Source organism: Somniosus microcephalus, unplaced genomic scaffold (genome assembly GCF_052327205.1).
Source record: "Somniosus microcephalus isolate GS21.2 unplaced genomic scaffold, FLI_Smic_1.0 unresolved_chr9, whole genome shotgun sequence".
Taxonomy (NCBI): Eukaryota; Metazoa; Chordata; class Chondrichthyes; order Squaliformes; family Somniosidae; genus Somniosus; species Somniosus microcephalus.
The window spans coordinates 33,837,455-33,860,762 of NW_028225187.1; the positions used below are offsets into that span (position 1 = coordinate 33,837,455).

The 23,308-nt window shown below is 38.4% G+C and overlaps 1 protein-coding gene across 1 annotated transcript in view; it reads left to right on the forward strand.

The window, feature by feature from the left end:
• The window catches only part of LOC147085050 (immunoglobulin superfamily member 1-like), a 103,858-nt gene that overhangs the window by 37,202 nt on the left and 43,348 nt on the right, over positions 1 to 23,308 (forward strand). Inside the window, exons 2-4 of the mRNA XM_085979410.1 lie at positions 18,324 to 18,359; positions 19,326 to 19,616; positions 22,073 to 22,378. Coding sequence (XP_085835536.1) covers positions 18,324 to 18,359; positions 19,326 to 19,616; positions 22,073 to 22,378 — 633 coding nt within the window. The remainder of the gene's footprint in view (positions 1 to 18,323; positions 18,360 to 19,325; positions 19,617 to 22,072; positions 22,379 to 23,308) is intronic.

The window sequence follows — 23,308 nt, forward strand, 5'->3', positions numbered from 1 at the left end:
TGCATGCCTCAGCGACATGGACAATGTACATCAGGCACCTCAAAGCACTGGAGAGGTACCACCAACTGTTCCTCCACAAGATCCTGCAAATCCTTTGGCAGGATAGGCGCACCAACGTCAGTATTCTCGCTCAGGCCAACAGCCCCAGCATCGAAGCTTTGACCATGCTGGATCAGCTCCGATGGATGGGTCACATTGTCCGCATGCCCGATACGAGACTTTCAAAACAAGTGCTCTAATCGGAGCTCCGGCACGGCAAGAGAGCCCCAGGTGGGCAGAGGAAACGCTTCAAGGACACCTTCAAAGCCTACTTGAAACAGAGCAACATCCCTACTGACACCTGGGAATCCCTGGCCCAAGACCGCACAAAGTGGAGGAGAAGCATCCGGGACGGCGCCGAACACCTCGAGTCCCTTCGCCGGGAGCAAGATCAAGGAGTGCACGTCCACCCAAGCACCCTACCCACCCGTGCCTTCAACCACTGTCTGCCCCACCTGTGACAGAGACTGTAGGTCCTGCATTGGACTCATCAGTCACCTGCGAACTCAGTTTTAATGTGGAAGAAAGTCATCCTCGGTTCCGAGGGACTGCCTGTGAAGAAGAAGAAGAAGATTATTCGTTCCTTTAGCACCAACTTGATTAACGTGATATCTGTGTTGCAATCTCGGTTACTACAGCAACAGCCACATCATATCCGTTATGTCCAAACCAATGAATAAGGATATTAAGAAAGAAAACTATCTCGGTCCTTTGGAGGATCCGAAAATTGTGCACGAATCTAATTAGAACATGTATACTCTCTCAGTTCTTCTTGGGATCGGTGAGTATGATTCTAGTGTCTGGTAATTTTAACTCCTCGAAGATTTTTATTTCAATGAAAAGTTGAAATTGAGAGTTACGCAAACTGTTTGAATTGAGGAACAGTCTACACAGGGCATTGCTCGCTGCTGTTTTTTTTTCTAATGAGCATAGTCGGTCAAACTCGACCTGTATTTGTAATTGTTAAAAGGTGGGCGAGCAATTCACAGGTTACAAACTGGATGATGTGCTCTGGTAGCTTAAACAATAAATCACACAGATGTTTCTCAAGATCTGGACACTGTTCTCGTACAGTTTTAAAAGCGGATTAAAGGAAGTAATGGCAGGGTATGTGTGGCTGCTATATCACTAATTCAAAGACACATTGTCTATCTAACTTACTTCAAACAGTAAGTGCTGGACACACTCAGAAGGTCAGGCATCAACTGTGGAGAGAGAGTAGAGTTATTGTTGCAGTTCAAAGAACTTTCATCAGAACTGGAAGTTGTTAGTGATGAGCAGCTTTTAAGAATATAAAGTGCCAGGATAAAGTCGACGGGAAATTAATAAAAGGAGGCAGTCTGTGATAGATTGGAGGACGTGAGTGATTCAGTGACAAAATGGATGATGGTGTAAGGCAAATGGGAGTGCTAATGTTGCAAGTCTAGAAACACATATTGGGTGCGAAGGATTTTTAATGGTTACAGTAGAACAGCAACAGGTAACGGAATCGTGGAAAATCTAACAAGGTGGAGAAGCTTAACCTGGTTCGGGAATGAGGCGGAATATAGTAGGTAGACTCCCATGGGTGCGGTTGTTGGTCGGAAATTGTTTCTGGGAGGGAAGGGCTGATGGTGGAAGTGTGCGAAAGAGGTTTCTGGGAGTTGTTCCCAGTCCCTGCACTTATTTTAAAAGCACCTCTTCTCTAATATCTTCTAGTTCTCATTTCAATTATCGACCTGAATCGTTAACTCTGTTTCACTCTCCACAGATACTGCCTGACCTGCTGAGTGTTTCCTGAATTTCCTGTTTGTATTTCAGGATTCCAGGATCAGAGTGCTTTGTTTTATCTATCTGCCTCAATATCTCGTTGTTTTTTCTTTCTGACACTCTCTTTTTTCTTTCTTTCCTTCTTTCTTTATTTCTTTCACTCTCTCTTTCCTTCTTTGCCTCTTTCTTTACTTCTCTCTTTCTTTCTTTCTCCCTCTTTCTTTCTTATTTACTTTCTTTCTACCATTCCTTTTTTCTTTCTCTCTCTTCTATCATTCTTTCTTACTTTCTTTCTATCTTTCTTTCGTTCTTTCTCCTCTTTCTTTTTTCTTTCTTCATTTCTTTCTACCATTCTTTCTTTCTCATTCTTTCAATCTTTCTTTCTTTCAATCTTTCTTTCAATCTTTCTTTCTTTCAATCTTTCTTTCTTTCAAACTTTCTTTCAATCTTTCTTTCAATCTTTCTTTCTTTCAATCTTTCTTTCAATCTTTCTTTCTTTCAATCTTTCTTTCTTTCAATCTTTCTTTCAATCTTTCTTTCAATCTATCTTTCTTTCAATCTTTCTTTCAATCTTTCTTTCAATCTATCTTTCTTTCAATCTTTCTTTCAATCTATCTTTCTTTCAATCTTTCTTTCAATCGTTCTTTCAATCTTTCTTTCTTTCAATCTTTCTTTTTTTCAATCTTTCTTTCAATCTTTCTTTCTTTCAATCTTTCTTTCTTTCAATCTTTCTTTCTTTCAATCTTTCTTTCTTTCAATCTTTCTTTCAATCTTTCGTTCTTTCTTTCAATATTTCTTTCAATCTTTCTTTCAATCTTTCTTTCTTTCTTTCAATTTTTCTTTCAATCTTTCTTTCAATCTTTCAAACTTTCTTTCAATCTTTCCTTCAATCTTTGTTTCTTTCTTTCAATCTTTCTTTCAATCTTTCTTTCAATCTTTCTTTCTTTCAATCTTTCAAGCTTTCTTTCTCTTTCTTTCTCTCTTTCTCTCTCTATTTCTCTCTCCCTTTCTTCTCTGTTTATTTATTGCTCTGTGTCTATATCGATGTGTGCATCTATCACCTTTTGCACTATTCCACAGGTTGTTCCCCTGTGTCTATTCCCGTGAGCTATTTGACTGACAGTCTGGACCCGAGCCGTTCATTTCTTTTTCCACTTTCTCTCCCCTTTTACTTTTCTCGCTATACCTCCATGACCGTGCCCTCCTGTTGTTCTGCCTCCTTCGCTCTCTCCACTATCGTATAGTCTACCCTCCCAAATCCCTACTGCAATCCAACATAAAGAATAAGAGAAGTTATCCATTCCTTTTTATGACAACTTGACTAATGTTAACCCAGTGCCCTACTAAGTGACTTCAGTCTGTGTTGCAATCTCGGTTACTACAGCAATGTTCCTGTCATATCCATTATCTCCAAATCAATGACAAAGGCAATTAACAAAACAAAATATCTCGGTATTTTGGAGGATCCGAACAGCGTGCACGAATCTAATTAGAACATGCTTACTCTCTCAGTTGCTCTTGTGATCAGTGGCCATGGGTGTACTGCCTGGTAACATTAACTACTCGAAGATCTTTATTGCTTGAAATGAGGAACTGCCGACACAGGGTTCAGCACACAGCTGTTTTTTTTCTAAAATGCATATTTGATCATATTCGACATTTCTTTGACATTTTAAATACATGAAGTAGCAATTCACAGGATACAAACTGGATGATGTGCTCTAGTAGCTTAAAATATAAATCACACAGATGTTTCTCATGATCTGGACAATCTTATCATACAATCTAAAAGCTTATTAAAGGAAGAAAGCAGAAGGTATGTGAGGCTGCTATAGACATACGTCAAAGACACATTGGCCCTGTATTTCCGATCGGTGGCTTTGTGCGTGCGGATGTCTCCGATCAGGAAAAATCTACGCATTAACCTGTTGGCTCTGTAGGTGCTGAGGATTGCGATCCTGGGTCTCTCCACTACGAAATGCGAGGAGGACCATGTATCCCAGGGACTCATGTGGTTCGGAGGCTTGCCCTGTTCAAAGTGCAGAGGCTTGTCCTTGATCGGCAATGTGGCAGATGAAAGGTAGTTAGATTCCCAAGGGGGCCGGATATTTATTATAAATGCTCTTCATGTCTAATATCTGCTGGTTCTCATTACATTTATACACCTAAAACTTTAACTGTCTCTCTCTTTCTTTCTTTCTTTCTTTCTTTCTTTCTTTCTTTCTTTCTTTCTTTCATTCTCTCTTGACGAAAGATTGAGCAGGTTGGGCCTATAAACATTGGAGTTTTGAAGAATGAGAGGTGACCTTATTGAAACATATAAGATTCTGAGTGGGATTGCCAGGTTGGATGCTGAGAGGATGTTTCCCCTAATGGGGGTATCGAGAACGAGGGGGCATCGTTTCAGTATAAGGTGTCACCATTTAAGACGGAGATGAGGAGGAATTTCTTCTCTCAGAGGGTCGTGAATCTTTGGAATTCTCTACCCCAGAGAGCTGTGGAGGCAGAGTTATTGAATATATTCAAGGCGGAGATTGACAAACATTTGAACTACAGGGGAGTCAAGGGGTATGGGGAGAGCGGGAAAGTGGAGTTGAGGGCAAGATTGGATCAGCCATGATCTTATTGAATGGCGGAGCCGGCTCGAGGGGCCGATTGGCGGACTCCTGCTCCTGGTTCTTATGTTCTTATGTTCTTATGTTTCTTATGATCTTTAACTCGCTCCTTCTTTCCTTCCGTCTGATTCTTTCTTTTTATTTCTTTCCTTCTTTCCACCTTTCTTTCTCTCGTTCTTTCACTCATTCCTTGTTTCTTGCTATTTTCTTTCTTTTTTCTTTGTTTTATTATCCTTCCGGTCTTTCTTTCTTTCCTTCTCCTTTTTCCGTTTTCCTTTCTTTATGTCCTTCTTTCTTTTTTTCTTTCTTTGTTTCTTTCGTTCTATCTTTTTCCTTTGCTCTTTCTCTATTTCATTCTTTCTGTTTACGTGATTATCTCGGTGTATCCGTCAATCTCTTTATCCACCTGACTATCTTTCTATCATCCTTTCTGTTTATGTGATTATCTCGATGAATCCGTCAATCTCTTTATCCCCCTGACTATCTTTCTATCATTCTTTCTGTTTACATGATTATTTCGATGTATCCATCAATCTCTTTATCCCCCTGACTATCTTTCTATCATTCTTACTGTTTACATGATTATCTGGATGTATCCATCAATCTCTTTATCCCCCTAACTATCTTTCTATCACTCTGTCTGTTTACATGATTATCTCGATGTATCCGTCAATCTCTTTATCCCCTGACTATCTTTCTATCATTCTTTCCGTTTATGTGATTATCTCGATGTATCCGTCAACCTCTTTATCCCCCTGACTATCTTTCTATCATTCTTTCTGTTTACGTGATTATCTCGATGTATCCGTCAATCTCTTTATCCCCCTGACTATCTTTCTGTCATTCTTTCTGTTTACATGGTTATCTCGATGTATCCATCAATCTCTTTATCCCCCTGACTATCTTTCTATCATTCTTTCTGTTTACATGATTATCTCGAAGTATCCGTTAATGACATTATCCCACTGACTATCTTTCTATCATTCTTTCTGTTTACATGATTATCTCGATGTATCCTTCTATCACTCTTTCTGTTTACGTGATTATCTCGATGTATCCATCAATCTCTTTATCCCCCTGACTATCTTTCTATCATTCTTTCTGTTTACATGATTATCTCGATGTATCCGTCAATCTCTATATCCCCCTGACTACCTTTCTATCATTCTTTCTGTTTACATGATTATCTCGATGTATTCGTCAATCTCTTTATCTCCCTGACTATCTTTCTATCATTCTTTCGGTTTATGTGATTATCTCGATGTACTCGTCAATCTCTTTATCCCCCTAGCTATCTTTCTATCATTCTTTCTGTTTACATGATTATCTCGATGTATCCGTCAATCTCTTTATCCCCCTGACTATCTTTCTATCATTCTTTCTGTTTACGTGATTATCTCGATGTATCCGTCAATCTCTTTATCCCCCTGACTATCTTTCTGTCATTTTTTCTGTTTACATGATTATCTCGATGTATCCGTCAATCTCTTTATCCCCTGACTATCTTTCTATCATTCTTTCTGTTGACGTGATTATCTCGAAGTATCCGTCAATCTCTTTATCCCCCTGACTATCTTTCTATCATTCTTTCTGTTTACATGATTATCTCGATGTATGCATCAATCTCTTTATCCCCCTGACTATCTTTCTATCATTCTTTCTGTTTACGTGATTATCCCGATGTATCCATCAATCTCTTTATCTCCCTGACTATCTTTCTATCATTCTTTCTGTTTACGTGATTATCTCGAAGTATCCGTCAATCTCTTTATCCCCCTGACTATCTTTCTACCATTCTTTCTGTTTACATGATTATCTCGATGTATCCGTCAATCTCTTTATCCTCCTGACTATCTTTCTATCATTCTTTCTGTTTATGTGATTATCTCGATGTATCCATCAATCTCTTTATCCTCCTGACTATCTTTCTATCATTCTTTCTGTTTACGTGATTATCTCGATGTATCCGTCAATCTCTTTATCCCCCTGACTATCTTTCTATCATTCTTTCTGTTTATGTGATTATCTCGATGTATCCATCAATCTCTTTATCCTCCTGACTATCTTTCTATCATTCTTTCTGTTTGCATGATTATCTCGATGTATCCATCAATCTCTTTATCCCCTGACTATCTTTCTATCTATCTTTCTGTTTACGTGATTATCTCGATGTATCCATCAATCTCTTTATCCCCCTGACTATCTTTCTATCATTCTTGCTGTTTACATGATTATCTCGATGTATCCGTCAATCTCCTTTTCCCCTTAACCATCTTTCTATCATTCTTTCTGTTTACATGATTATCTCGAAGTATCCATCAATCACTTTATCCCCCTGATTATCTTTCTATCATTTTTTCTGTTTACATGATTATCTCGATGTATCCGTCAATCTCTTTATCCCGCTGACGATCTTTCTATCATTCTTTCTGTTTACGTGACTATCTCGATGTATCCGTCAATCTCTTTATCCCCCTGACTATCTTTCTATCATTCTTTCTGTTTACATGATTATTTCGATGTATCCATCAATCTCTTTATCCCCCTGTATATCTTTCTATCATTCTTTCTGTTTACATGATTATCTCGATGTATCCGTCAATCTCTTTATCCCCCTGACTATCTTTCTATCATTCTTTCCGTTTACATAATTATCTCGATGTATCCGTCAATCTCTTTATCCCCCTGACTATCTTTCTATCATTCTTTCTGTTTACATGGTTATCTCGATGTATCCATCAATCTTTTTATTTCCCTGACAATCTTTCTATCATTCTTTCTGTTTACATAATTATCTCGATGTATCCGTCAATCTCTTTATCCCCCTGACTATCTTTCTATCATTCTTTCTGTTTACGTGATTATCTCGATGTATCCGTCAATCTCTTTATCTCCCTGACTATCTTTCTATCATTCTTACTGTTTACATGATTATCTCGATGTATCCATCAATCTCTTTATCTCCCTGACTATCTTTCTATCATTCTTTCTGTTTACATGATTATCTCGATGTATCCATCAATCTCTTTATCTCCCTGACTATCTTTCTATCATTCTTACTGTTTACATGATTATCTCGATGTATCCGTCAATCTCTTTATCCCCCTGACTATCTTTCTATCATTCTTTCTGTTTACATAATTATCTCGATGTATCCGTCAATCTCTTTATCCCCCTGACTATCTTTCTATCATTCTTTCTTTTTACATGGTTATCTCGATGTATCCATCAATCTTTTTATCTCCCTGACTATCTTTCTATCATTCTTTCTGTTTACATAATTATCTCGATGTATCCGTCAATCTCTTTATCCCCCTGACTATCTTTCTATCATTCTTTCTGTTTACGTGATTATCTCGATGTATCCGTCAATCTATTTATCTCCCTGACTATCTTTCTATCATTCTTACTGTTTACATGATTATCTCGATGTATCCATCAATCTCTTTATCTCCCTGACTATCTTTCTATCATTCTTTCTGTTTACATGATTATCTCGATGTATCCGTCAATCTCTTTATCTCCCTGACTATCTTTCTATCATTCTTACTGTTTACATGATTATCTCGATGTATCCGTCAATCTCTTTATCCCCCTGACTATCTTTCTATCATTCTTTCCGTTTACGTGATTATCTCGATGTATCCGTCAATCTCTTTATCCCCTGACTATCTTTCTATCATTCTTTCCGTTTATGTGATTATCTCGATGTATCCTTCAACCTCTTTATACCCCTAACTATCTTTCAATCATTCTTTCTCTTTACGTGATTATCTCGATGTATCCGTCAATCTCTTTATCCCCTGACTATCTTTCTGTCATTCTTTCTGTTTACATGGTTATCTCGATGTATCCATCAATCTCTTAATCCGCTGACTATCTTTCTATCATTCTTTCTGTTTACATGATTATCTCGAAGTATCCGTTAATGTCATTATCCCCCTGACTATCTTTCTATCATTCTTTCTGTTTACATGACTATCTCGGTGTATCCTTCTATCACTCTTTCTGTTTACGTGATTATCTCGATGTATCCATCAATCTCTTTATCCCCCTGACTATGTTTCTATCATTCTTTCTGTTTACATGATTATCTCGATGTATCCTTCTATCACTCTTTCTGTTTACGTGATTATCTCGATGTATCCATCAAACTCTTTATCCCCCTGACTATCTTTCTATCATTCTTTCTGTTTACATGATTATCTCGATGTATCCGTCAATCTCTTTAGCCCCCTGACTATCTTTCTATCATTCGTTCTGTTTACATGATTATCTCGATGTATCCATCAATCTCTTTATCTCCCTGACTATCTTTCTATCATTCTTTCTGTTTACATGATTATCTCGATGTATCCGTCAATCTCTTTATCCCCCTGACTATCTTTCTATCATTCTTTCTGTTTACGTGATTATCTCGATGTATCCATCAATCTCTTTATCCCCCTGACTATCTTTCTATCATTCTTTCTGTTTACATGATTATCTCGATGTATCCGTCAATCTCTTTATCCCCCTGACTATCTTTCTATCATTCTTTCTGTTTACATGATTATCTCGATGTATCCGTCAATCTCTTTATCCCCCTGACTATCTTTCTATCATTCTTTATGTTTATCTGATTATCTCGATGTATCTGTCAATCTCTTTATCCCCCTGACTATCTTTCTATCATTCTTTCTGTTTTCGTGATTCTCTCGATGTATCCATCAATCTCTTTATCCCCTGACTATCATTCTGTCATTCTTTCTGTTTACATGATTATCTCGATGTATCCATCAATCTCTTTATCCCCCTGACTATCTTTCTATCATTCTTTCTGTTGACATGATTATCTCGATGTATCCGTCAATCTCTTTAACCCCTGACTATCTTTCTATCATTCTTTCTGTTGACATGATTATCTCGATGTATCCGTCAATCTCTTTATCCCCTGACTATCTTTCTATCATTCTTTCTGTTTACGTGATTATCTCGATGTATCCATCAATCTCTTTATCTCCCTGACTATCTTTCTATCATTCGTTCTGTTTATGTGATTATCTCGATGTATCCATCAATCTCTTTATCCCCCTGACTATCTTTCTATCATTCTTTCTGTTGGCATGATTATCTCGATGTATCCATCAATCTCTTTATCCCCCTGACTATCTTACTATCATTCTTTCTGTTTACATGATTATCTCGATGTATCCATCAATCTCTTTATCCCCCTGACTATCTTTCTATCATTCTTTCTGTTTACATGATTATCTCGATGTATCCATCAATCTCTTTATCCCCCTGACTATCTTTCTATCATTCTTTCTGTTGACATGATTATCTCGATGTATCCGTCAATCTCTTTATCCCCTGACTATCTTTCTATCATTCTTTCTGTGTACGTGATTATCTCGATGTATCCGTCAATCTCTTTATCCCCTGACTATCTTTCTATCATTCTTTCTGTTTACATGATTATCTCGATGTATGCATCAATCTCTTTATTCCCCTGACTATCGTTCTATCATTCTTTCTGTTTACGTGATTATCCCGATGTATCCATCAATCTCTTTATCTCCCTGACTATCTTTCTATCATTCTTTCTGTTTATGTGATTATCTCGATGTATCCATCAATCTCTTTATCCCCCTGACTATCTTTCTATCATTCTTTCTGTTTGCATGATTATCTCGATATATCCATCAATCTCTTTATCCCCCTGACTATCTTTCTATCATTCTTTCTGTTTACGTGATTATCTCGATGTATCCGTCAATCTCTTTATCCCCCTGACTATCTTTATATCATTCTTTCTGTTTACATGATTATCTCGATGTATCTTTCTATCATTCTTTCTGTTTACGTGATTCTCTCGATGTATCCATCAATCTCTTTATCCCCTGACTATCTTTCTATCATTCTTTCTGTTTACATGATAGTCTCGATGTATCCATCAATCTCTTTATCCCCCTGACTATCTTTCTATCATTCTTTCTGTTTACATGATTATCTCGATGTATCCATCAATCTCTTTATCCCCCTGACTATCTTTGTATCATTCATTCTGTTTACGTGATTATCTCGATGTATCCATCAATCTCTTTATCCCCCTGACTATCTTTCTATCATTCTTTCTGTTTAGGTGATAATCTCGATGTATCCATCAATTTCTTTATCCCTCTGACTATCTTTCTATCATTCTTTCTGTTTACATGATCATCTCGATGTATCCGTCAATCTCTTTATCCCCTGACTATCTTTCTATCATTCTTTCTGTTTACATGATTATCTCGATGTATCCATCAATCTCTTTATCCCCCTGGCTATCTTTCTATCATTCTTTCTGTTTATGTGATTATCTCGATGTATCCATCAATCTCTTTATCCCCCTGACTATCTTTCTATCATTCTTTCTGTTTACATGATTATCTCGATGTATCCGTCAATCTCTTTATCCCCCTGACTATCTTTCTATCATTCTTTCTGTTTATGTGATTATCTCGATGTATCCGTCAATCTCTTTATCCCCTGACAAACATTCTATCATTCTTTCTGTTTACATGATTATCTCGATGTATCCATAAATCTCATTATCCCCCTGACTATCTTTCCATCATTCTTTCTGTTGACATGATTATCTCGATGTATCCGTCAATCTCTTTAACCCCTGACTATCTTTCTATCATTCTTTCTGTTGACATGATTATCTCGATGTATCCGTCAATCTCTTTATCCCCTGACTATCTTTCTATCATTCTTTCTGTTTTCGTGATTATCTCGATATATGCATCAATCTCTTTATCCCCCTGATTATCTTTCTATCATTCTTTCTGTTTATGTGATTATCTCGATGCATCCGTCAATCTCTTTATCCCCCTGACTATCTTTCTATCATTCTTTCTGTTTACGTGATTCTCTCGATGTATCCATCAATCTCTTTATCCCCTGACTATCATTCTATCATTCTTTCTGTTTACATGATTATCTCGATGTATCCGTCAATCTCTTTATCCCCCTGACTATCTTTCTATCATTCTTTATGTTGACATGATTATCTCGATGTATCCGTCAATCTCTTTAACCCCTGACTATCTTTCTATCGTTCTTTCTGTTGACATGATTATCTCGATGTATTCGTCAATCTCTTTATCCCCTGACTATCTTTCTATCATTCTTTCTGTTTACGTGATTATCTCGATGTATGCATCATTCTCTTTATCCCCCTGACTATCTTTCTACCATTCTTTCTGTTTACGTGATTATCTTGATGTATCCATCAATCTCTTTATCTCCCTGACTATCTTTCTATCATTTGTTCTGTTTATCTGATTATCTCGATGTATCCATCAATCTCTTTATCCCCCTGACTATCTTTCTATCATTCTTTCTGTTTACATGATTATCTCGATGTATGCATCAATCTCTTTATCCCCCTGACTATCTTTCTATCATTCTTTCTGTTTACGTGATTATCCCGATGTATCCATCAATCTCTTTATCTCCCTGACTATCTTTCTATCATTCTTTCTGTTTATGTGATTATCTCGATGTATCCATCAATCTCTTTATCCCCCTGACTATCTTTCTATCTTTCTTTCTGTTTACGTGATTGTCTCGATGTATCCATCAATCTCTTTATCCCCCTTACTATCTTTCTATCATTCTTGCTGTTTACATGATTATCTCGATGTATCCGTCAATCTCTTTATCCCCCTGACTGTCTTTCTATCATTCTTTGTGTTTACATGATTATCCCGATGTATCCGTCAATCTCTTTATCCCCCTGACTGTCTTTCTATCATTGTTTCTGTTTACATGATTATCTCGATGTATCCGTCAATCTCTTTATCCCGCTGACGATCTTTCTATCAATCTTTCTGTTTACGTGATTATCTCGATGTATCCGTCAATCTCTTTATCCCCCTGACTATCTTTCTATCATTCTTTCTGTTTACGTGATTATCTCGATGTATCCATGAATCTCTTTATCCCCCTGACTATCTTTCTATCATTCTTTCTGTTTACGTGATTATCTCGATGTATCCATGAATCCCTTTATCCCCCTGACTATCGTTCTATCATTCTTTCTTTTTTCATGATTATCTCGATGTATTCGTCAATCTCTTTATCCCCTGAATATCTTTCTGTCATTCTTTCTGTTTACATGATTATCTCGATGTATCCATCAATCTCTTTAGCCGCCTGACTATCTTTCTATCATTCTTTCTGTTTACATGATTATCTCGATGTATCTTTCTATCATTCTTTCTGTTTACGTGATTCTCTCGATGTATCCATCAATCTCTTTATCCGCTGACTATCTTTCTATCATTCTTTCTGTTTACGTGATTATCTCGATGAATTCGTCAATCTCTTTATCCCCCTGACTATCTTTCTATCATTCTTTCTGTTTACTAGATTATCTCGATGTATCCGTCAATCTCTTTATCCCCTGACTATCTTTCTATCATTCTTTCTGTTTACGTGATTATCTCGATGTATCCATCAATCTCTTTATCCCCTGACTATCTTTCTATCATTCTTTCTGTTTACATGATTATCTCGATGTATCCGTCAATCTCTTTATCCCCCTGACTATCTTTCTATCATTCTTTCTGTTTACATGATTATCTCGATGTATCCATCAATCTCTTTATCCCCCTAACTATCTTTCTATCATTCTTTCTGTTTATTTGATTATCTCGATGTATCCGTCAATCTCTTTATCCCCCTGACTATCTGTCTATCATTCTTTCTGTTTACATGATTATCTCGATGTATCCGTCAATCTCTTTATCCCCCTGACTATCTGTCTATCATTCTTTCTGTTTACATGATTATCTCGATGTATCCATCAATCTCTTTATCCCCCTGACTATCTTTCTATCATTCTTTCTGTTTACATGATTATCTCGATGTATCCATCAATCTCTTTATCCCCCTGACTATCTTTCTATCATTCTTTCTGTTTATTTGATTATCTCGATGTATCCGTCAATCTCTTTATCCCCCTGACTATCTGTCTATCATTCTTTCTGTTTACATGATTATCTCGATGTATCCATCAATCTCTTTATCTCCCTGACTATCTTTCTATCATTCTTTCTGTTTATTTGATTATCTCGATGTATCCGTCAATCTCTTTATCCCCCTGACTATCTGTCTATCATTCTTTCTGTTTACATGATTATCTCGATGTATCCTTCTATCATTCTTTCTGTTTACGTGATTATCTCGATGTATCCATCAATCTCATTATCCCCCTGACTATCTTTCTATCATTCTTTCTGTTTACATGATTATCTCGATGTATCCGTCAATCTCTTTATCCCCCTGACTATCTTTCTATCAATCTTTCTGTTTACATGATTATCTCGATGTATCCGTCAATCTCTTTATCTCCCTGACTATCTTTCTATTATTCTTTCTGTTTATGTGATTATCTCGATGTATCCGTCAATCTCTTTATCCCCCTGACTATCTTTCTATCATTCTTTCTGTTTACATGATTATCTCGATGTATCCGTCAATCTCTTTATCCCCCTGACTATCTTTCTATCATTCTTTCTGTTTATGTGATTATCTCGATGTATCCGTCCATCTCTTTATCCCCCTGACTATCTTTCTATGATCCTTTCTGTTTACATGATTATCTCGATGTATCCATCAATCTCTTTATCCCCCTGACGATCTTTCTATCATTCTTTCTGTTTACATGATTATCTCGATGTATGCATCAATCTCTTTATCTCCTGACTATCTTTCTATCATTCTTTCTGTTTACGTGATTATCTTGATGTATCCATCAATCTCTTTATCTCCCTGACTATTTTTCTATCATTCTTTCTGTTTATGTGATCATCTCGATGTATCCATCAATCTCTTTATCCCCCTGACTATCTTTCTATCATTCTTTCTGTTGACATGATTATCTCGATGTATCCGTCAATCTCTTTATCCCCTGACTATCTTTCTATCATTCTTTCTGTTTGCATGATTATCTCGATGTATGCATCAATCTCTTTATCCCCCTGACTATCTTTCTATCATTCTTTCTGTTTACATGATTAACTCGATGTATCCATCAATCTCTTTATCCCCCTGACTATCTTTCTATCATTCTTTCTGTTTATGTGATTATCTCGAAGTATCCATCAATCTCTTTATCCCCCTGACTATCTTTCTATCATTCTTTCTGTTTACGTGATTATCTCGATGTATCCATCAATCTCTTTATCCCCCTGACTATCTTTCTATCATTCTTTCTGTTTACATGATTATCCCGATGTATCCATCAATCTCTTTATCCCCCTAACTATCTTTCTATCATTCTTTCTGTTTACATTATTATCTCGATGTATCCATCAATTTCTTTATCCCCCTGACTATCTTTCTATCATTCTTTCTGTGTACGTGATTATCTCGATGTATCCGTCAATCTCTCTATACCCCTGACTATCTTTCTATCATTCTTTCTGTTTACATGATTACCTCGATGTATCCATCAATCTCTTTATCCCCCTAACTATCTTTCTATCATTCTTTCTGTTTACATGGTTGTCTCGATGTATCCGTCAATCTCTTTATCCCCCTGACTATCTTTCTATCATTCTTTCTGTTTACATGATTATCTCGATGTACCCATCAATCTCTCTATACCCCTGACTATCTTTCTATCATTCTTTCTTTAAAATGATTATCTGGATGTATCCATCAATCTCTTTATCCCCCTGACTATCTTTCTATCATTCTTTCTGTTCACATGATTATCTCGATGTATCCATCAATCTTTTAATCCCCTGACTATCTTTCTATCATTCTTTCTGTTTACATGATTATCTCGATGTATCCGTCAATCTCTTTATCCCCTGACTATCTTTCTATCATTCTTTCTGTTTACCTAATTATCTCGATGTATCCGTCAATCTCTTTATCCCCCTGACTATCTTTCTATCATTCTTTCTGTTTACATGATTATCTCGATATATCCGTCAATCTCTTTATCCCCCTGACTATCTTTCTATCATTCTTTCTGTTTATGTGATTATCTCGATGTATCCGTCAATCTCTTTATCCCCCTGACTATCTTTCTATCATTCTTTCTGTTTACATGATTATCTCGATGTATCCGTCAATCTCTTTATCCCCTGAATATCTTTCTATCATTCTTTCTGTTTACGTGATTATCTCGATGTATCCATCAACCTCTTTATACCCCTGACTGTCTTTCTATCATTCTTTCTGTTTACATGATTATCTCGATGTATCCATCAATCTCTTTATCCCCCTGACTATCTTTCTATCATTCTTTCTGTTTACATGATTATCTCGATGTATCCCTCAATCTCTTTATCCACCTGACTATCTTTCTATCAATCTTTCTGTTTGCATGATTATCTCAATGTATCCATCAATCTCTTTATCCCCCTGACTATCTTTCTATCATGCTTTCTGTTTGCATGATTATCTCGATGAATCCGTCAATCTCTTTATCCCTCTGACTATCTTTCTATCATTCTTCCTGTTTACATGATTATCTCGATGTATCCCTCAATCTCTTCATCTGCCTGACTATCTTTCTATCATTCTTTCTGTTTCCGTGATTATCTCGATGTATCCGTCAATCTCTTTATCCCCCTGACTATCTTTCTATCATTCTTTCTGTTTACGTGATTATCTCGATGTATCTGTCAATCTCTTTATCCCCCTGACTATCTGTCTATCATTCTTTCTGTTTACATGATTATCTCGATGTATCCGTCATTCTCTTTATCCCCCTGACGATATTTTTCTTTCTTTCTTTCTTTCTTCTTCTTAGTTTTACTTTCCTTCTTTCCCTCTTTTTTCTGTCGATCATTCCCTCTTTCCTTGTTTCTTGCTATTTTCTTTCTATCTTGTTTCATTCTTTGTTTCATTCTTTCCTGCTTGTTTTCTTTTTTCTTTCTGTCTTTCTGTCTTACCTTCTCCTTCTTTCTTTCTTTTGTTCCTTTTTATCGTTCTTTCTCTCTCTGTTGCTCGTTCTCTCTTTCTGCCTTTCTTTCTTTCTGTTTATGTGTCTATCTCGATGTACACATCAATCTCTTTGTCGACCTGACTATCTTTCTTTCTTTGATTCTTTCTGTCTTTCTTACCTTTTTCTTTCCATCTCTCTATCTCTCTTCCTCTCTATCTTTCTTTCTTACTTTCTTTCAATCTTTCTTTCTCTTTCTCTCTCTCTCTCTTTCTCTCTCTATCTCTCTGTTTATTTATTGCTCTGTGTCTATATCGATGTGTGCATCTATCACCTTTTCCACTATTCCGCAGGTTGTTCCGCTGTGTCTATTCCCATGAGCTCTTTGACTGGCAGTCCGGACTCGAGCCGTTCATTTATTTTCCAACTTTTTCTCCCCCTTTACTTTTAAACATAGAAACATAGACATAGAAACATAGAAACATAGAAGATAGGAGCAGGAGTAGGCCATTCGGCCCTTCGAGCCTGCTCCACCATTCAATGAGATCATGGCTGATCATCCAAACCCTAGCACCCGGTCCCTACACCGACAGCCATCCCACCCAAGACCTATCCCTGTAACCCCGTAACCCCACGTATTTAATCCCCCCTAACACGAAGGGCCAATTTATATCATGGCTATCCCTCCCCCTATCCCTCCATGACCGCGCCCTCCTGTTGTTCTGCCACCTTTCAGCTCTTCACTTTCGGATACTCTGCCCTCCCAAATCTCTTTATCTACCAGAAGATTTTTCTTTCTCTCTTTCTTTCTTTCTTTCTCTCTTTCTCTCTCTCTCTCTCTCTCTCTCTCTCTCTCCACTTGGCCCCTCGAGCCTGCTCCGCCATTCAATAAGATTGTGGCTGATATTGGGCTCCCCAAAATTGCCTAATCTCTCCTCATAACTCAATATATTATATCTATATATATATATATATATATATACACACACACTGGTGTAACAGGTCAAATTCATGTTCAGAAAGTGTTTGTAGTAGTTTTATGTGCTGACAGGTCAGCGATAACGTGAACTCTATTTCAATCTACACATATACTGCCTGACCTGTTCACTTTTTCCCTCATTTTCTGTTTGTATTTCAGATTTCCAGCATTCCAAGTGTTTTACTTTTCTCTAGCTGACTTACTTTCTTTCTTTCTTTCTTTCTTTCTCTGTTTTGTTTACTTTCTTTCCTACTTTCCATCTTTTTTTCTGTCGGTCATACACTCTTTCCTTGTTTCTTTCTTTCTTTTTTCTTTCTATCTTTTTTCATTCTTTCCTTCTTCTTTCTTTTTTCTTTCTGTCCTTTCTTACCATCTTCTTCTTTCTTTCTTTTTTCTTCTTTATATCCTTCTTTCTTTCTTCTTTGCTCTTTCTTTCTTTGGTTCTTTCTTTCTGTCTATATGACTATCTCAATGTATGCATCAATCTCTTTATTTACCTGACTTTCATTCTTTCTTTCATTCTTTCATTCTTTCATTCTTGCATTCATTCTTTCTTTGTTTCTATCTCTTTCGTTATTTATTTCTTTTTAATTTATTTTTCTCTCTTCCTTTGTTTGTTTCTTTCTTGTGCTCATTCTCTATTTCTTCCTGTCTTTTTCTTTCTTTGCAACTATCTATTTTTGCAACAGTCTAGAACAAAATGTATTAACATTTATACCCACTACGAAACACAAAGTGACATTTCAAAATGTTTTTCTTGGTGTATACGATCTGTTTAATTATGTAGTAATATAATTATGTTTGTTATTGTTTGATAATTTTGAATCAATTTGCATTTTGTGCCTTACCTGTACTGAATTACAAAGGTACACCTAATTCTGGGAAAGAAAAACTGATGGCAATTTCGGAAGTGATAACATGTGAGCTCTGGGAGCATTTGGTTAATGCGACAAGTCAACCGGTTATTGATAGGCAAAAACTTTTCATTGATTCATTTTTTCTCTTCCAGTTCATTTCCAGGCGTTGTTCGGACAGAAAATAATATGTAAGTATGCGACATTAAAATGAATAGTCAATTCATTAATATAGCCATCAGCTGGCCGAAATTAATATTTCATAGTTGGGATTTCGTTTAACTCCAGGGCACACCAATCTAATGCAGGAAGTGTTGTGCAACATCCCGCAATTGTTTCTTAAATTCTGATATTCCCCCAAAAAATTGCACTTATTTGAAAAGCGATCACGGCTTGTACGCGTTTTGTAAAATTGTATTTATTAACACTGTCCATCACTAATATGATATAGGGCTCGACATTCATCTCGGGCGGGGCGCAAAACGGGCAGCATCGGTTCAGCCGCCCTTTATACGCAGCGCCTGATATTCAGAATTTGGGTGGATCAATTGGTTGGCGACCCTTTCGGGATGCCAAATTCGTTGCCGCTAATTTTAGCGCCCCGAAAATGTTAACGCCCCTCCGCTGGAAATTCATTAGCAGTGTCCCAAGCAGAATGTGGAGAGTGACTGGAAGTGCCCCAGACCCTTCTTGGGCTGCCATAACTGGTGATTGGCTGGATAAGTGCAACAGCGCCACGCACGTTGGAGCATACCGCTGCCTCATTGCAAGGCTCCTCCCCTGATTAATAGAGAGGGACCTAGCGCCGCACGTATCGGGGCACTGCTAGACCACTGGGGAGCGGGGTGCAGAAAAACAGCCTCGTCTGCCTCTGTGGCCACTAATGGGAGGCGCAAATCCACCTAATTTACCAGTTTCTAAAATGACTGCAGTTGCACTTTCCTGTTATGTTGTTTGAAACATCATGTTACTGTTACAGTAATTAAAAAACTGCACATTCATTCCAATGATCTAGAAAGCGGAGAGCTCGTTTACCATTTCAGTGCGGGGGCATACATTGGTAAAGGGCAGGCTGAACTTAGGTTATTGCAGTGATATTGATGTTAATTGATTGAAGCTTTTCGGTGTTTAAACTCTTTTGACTGTGCTTTCATCAGATGATTTATCGAAGCCAATCGTTACTGTGAATCCACCATATGAAGTCATTTTAGACGGAGAGACAATAACTATGACTTGTCGCTGTCAGTGTCCCCTCACAATGAACCGTTATTACCGAAGGCAAGGTTTATTCATGGAACTGGACGCTCCTGAAGGACAATGTTATACCTCTTATGAATTCATCGCAGATCATGGCTGTCAAAATAATTACTCATGTGTATGTCTACACTCAGAGAATGAACAATGGAGATCTTCAAGACCGAGCAACACTATTCAGATAATTATTCGAGGTATGTTAACAAAACCTATTCTCCCAATGGGATTAGAAAAAATTGTGCTTACTCAGCAATCAAACGATCCAGTGGAACAGAAGGACACTTGGGCTGCAGTTACATTGGACCTTGGGTGTTAGTTTTCAAACCCAACCTCTTTACATGATGTGAGCGGATTTCTCAATGGTTACCGTCACAGCAAAGGGTATTCCGGTGACAATAACTCCACTTATGATTCACGCACGATTTTTTTTTCTATTAACAAGTTTAGCACATCCACTATTAACATCATTACTCTCTTTTTATAAATACATAGCAAAAAAGCTTTTTTATACCATGTTAATTTTTATCCAACTGGATGTGGCCTGATCGTATTTGGTAGCCTCCGGTCAATGCATTTTCCTTCAGCCGATTCATACCCACACAAGTTGACAATTCTAGTACATCAGCATGTTGTAGTTTCCGGTCAATTCACAGTCCTTCTGCCGATGCAGAAAATAGTATAAACAGCCCAAGGCCTTACTTCAATCTTGAACACTTGCTGCTGCTGAGTGAAATATGTATCTTTCCCGCTCTCTCACGCTCTCGTTCTCTCTCCAATGATGCCATCCACGTTTCTTTGCTGTGCACTGAATGAAATAAAACTGCAAACATTTAAAGCCGATTTACCCGAGTTCCACAAGCCAACAGAATCTGATAAATGGAATACCAACAGAAAATGCTGGAAAAACTCAGCAGGCCAGACAACATCCGTGGAGAGAAAATAGAGTCAACGTTTCGGGTCAAAACCCTTTGTCAAGACTGGAGAAGCACAGGAAAAGAAATAGATTAAAAGGCCAGGCTGGGAGAGAACAAAGGAGAAGTGAAGAGACATTAAGAGGTATTCAAAACGAGACGAGATGGTGGTAGGACTAGTGGAGACAAAGGACGGCTCTAGTTTAGGTGTGAAATGCGCTGGCAGAATGGGAGACAGCTGCCATGTGGGAGAGAGAAAAAGGAGCGTGAAAAGGGTCAAAACAAAGGTGTGGATAAAAAATCAGTAAAAATGTAATAGGGGCCGAGGTTATGATCTGAAATTGATGAACTCGATATTGAGTCCGGAAGGCTGTAAAGTGCCTAATCGGAAGATGAGGTGCTGTTCCTCGAGTTTACAGTGAGCTTCCGTGGAACAATGCAAGAGCCCGTGTACAGTGAGGTCTGAGTGGGAATGGAGCGTTGAATTAAAATGACAGGCGACTGGAAGCTCGGAATTGTGGTGTATGTGCCTTTAAGAGCCCCCTGTGTACTGTAATGCCGGTAATGGCCACTTGGGCTATATAAGCCTGTACATTGTCTTGTATCTGTTAGTTCACCTCCAGACTTTGTTCAGTAAACACCTGTGAATACCAACTCCTGCCTTCCGTGTCTCCATTAACACATGGATACAACAGGGGTCATCCTTCAGGACTGAACGGAGGTGTTCCGCAAAAGTCACTCAATCTGCATTTGGTCTCCCCAATGTAGAGGAGACCACATCGTGAGCAGCAAATACCGTATACTAGATTGCAAGAAGTACAAGTAAATCGCTGTTTCACCTGGAAGGGGTGTTTAGGGCCCTGGAGAGTGGGAAGGGGGGAGGAGTAAGGGAAGGTGTTGCATCTCCTGCGCTTGCATGGGAAGGTGCCGGGCGAAGGGGAAGGGGTGTTGGTGGTGATAGAGAAGTAGACTAGGGTGTCTCGGAGGGTGTCGTCCCTATGGAATGATAATAGGGGAGGGGAGGGGAAGATGCATTTGGTGGTGGCATCACTTTGGAAGTGGCAGAAATGGTGGAGGATGATCCGTTGAATGTGGAGGGTGGTGGGGTGAAAGGTGAGGACAAGGGGAACCCTATCCTGGTTCCGGGTGGGAGGGGCAGGGGTGAAGGCAGAAGTGCGGGATATAGAATGGACACGGTCGAGGGCTATGTCAACCACGGTAGAGGGGAATCCTTGGTTGAGGAAAAAGGAAGACATGTTGGAAGCACTTGTGTGGAAGGTGGCATCATCAGAGCAGATGTGGCGGAGACGGAGAAACTGGGAGAATGGAATAGAGTCCTTACAGGAGGCGGGGTGGGAGGAAGTGTCGTCCAGGTAGCTGTGGGAGTAAGTGGGCTTGTAGATAAATGGAATATCTGCCTCAGAATGGGAGGGTCATTTAAAGCATTGAGCCAAAGGATGGTCGGGTTGTACAGATTGAATGGAGATGTACAGTAAGCGGCTACACAATGGTCATTATAGAAAACAGAAAAAAAACAGACTGAAATAAATGCCTCGCATAAAAGAAATAATCAGCACATTCTCGTTCATCCTGTTTTCTATCTGTCCTCTTGTAAGTAATAACAAATACCAATGTATGCATTGCAAGCAAGGCGACAGATTCTGTTTTTTATAAAGGTGTCCTCATATATCATTGAGTAGGCTTCTGACACACCATTTCATACAGTATTTTTAATACAGATGAACTCCCGGAGCCGACTATCTACATGGACCCAGATTCCGGTGCAGTTTCAAAAGGGGAAAATGTTGCCATTTCCTGCAAAGGTGAGATTCGCTCCAGAGGAGGAACATTTCTCTTGTTCAAAGGTCACAAGAGGAACCCTGTACAGTCTCGTAAAGTGAGTGGCGATGAGCGGAATGTGACCATCAACATAATTACCCGAAGCGAAGGCTTTTTTGGAAATTACAGTTGTCGATATCAAACAGAGGTTGCAGGACTTTCGAGGGATTCACCATTCAGTAAAGATGTCCTAATTACGGAGAAAGGTAGGGACCAACACATTTCAAAACGACGTTGTATGTTCTTGTATCTCAATGTCCGTCTCGTTTGCTCATATATTGTTTAAATTGGTGACCAGTTCCCTTTCAAATCGGACTGAGATGTACCAATTTCCGTGTAATAGATGAATGGGGATCGGTTTCATAAGGCCCATTAATTCGGGTCTCCACGGGTGAGAACGCACTGGGTACTCACCCGTAAGCCCAATGGAAGTGCCAGTTTCGTGCATGCACTGCGTATGCGTGGGAAACCGTCACTTCCGTTCCCCTGAAAGATGGGGTTCAGAAGTCGAACGCGTGCACGCGAGAGGCTGCGCGTGCGCATCGAACTTACCATTATTTTGCAGGTTTTCCTGGGAAGGTAAGTCTCCAGCAGTTAGACATGTAAATAGCAGTCGCAAGGCCTGCTTTTCACAAGGTAAATGGTGAATTGATTAAAATTAAAACATTTTTTCCACAGGTTTATTATTTTTAAATACTTTAAAGAAAGGTAAGTTTATTTTTAGCCCCGTTAGAAAATAAAGTTATTTTTTTCAAAAATGTAAATTATTGTTTAAAATAGTTATTTCACGTAATTTATAGTTTATTTAAAAGAATGTGATTTTTTTAAAATTGATTTGAAGATTTATTGATGTTTTGGGGCTTATATTATTTATAGGTTTGACAGGCCTGTCAAACTTATGAATGGATCATTCCCTGCTGCCATTGATTCTCCATGGCCCCTGTGATACCAGGGGACGCATCGAACTAACTGCGCCCCTGGGATACGCAAGCACCGCATGCCGAAGTTGGAGGAGGCCCAGGATCGGAATCCCACAAGGGCCCACAGCTCAACGGCTGGCGCACAGGTTAAGTGCAGGTCGGGGGCTTGCACCCGCGGGAAGCCCCCGTCCCGAATTTCTGGGCCAATGTCTTAAT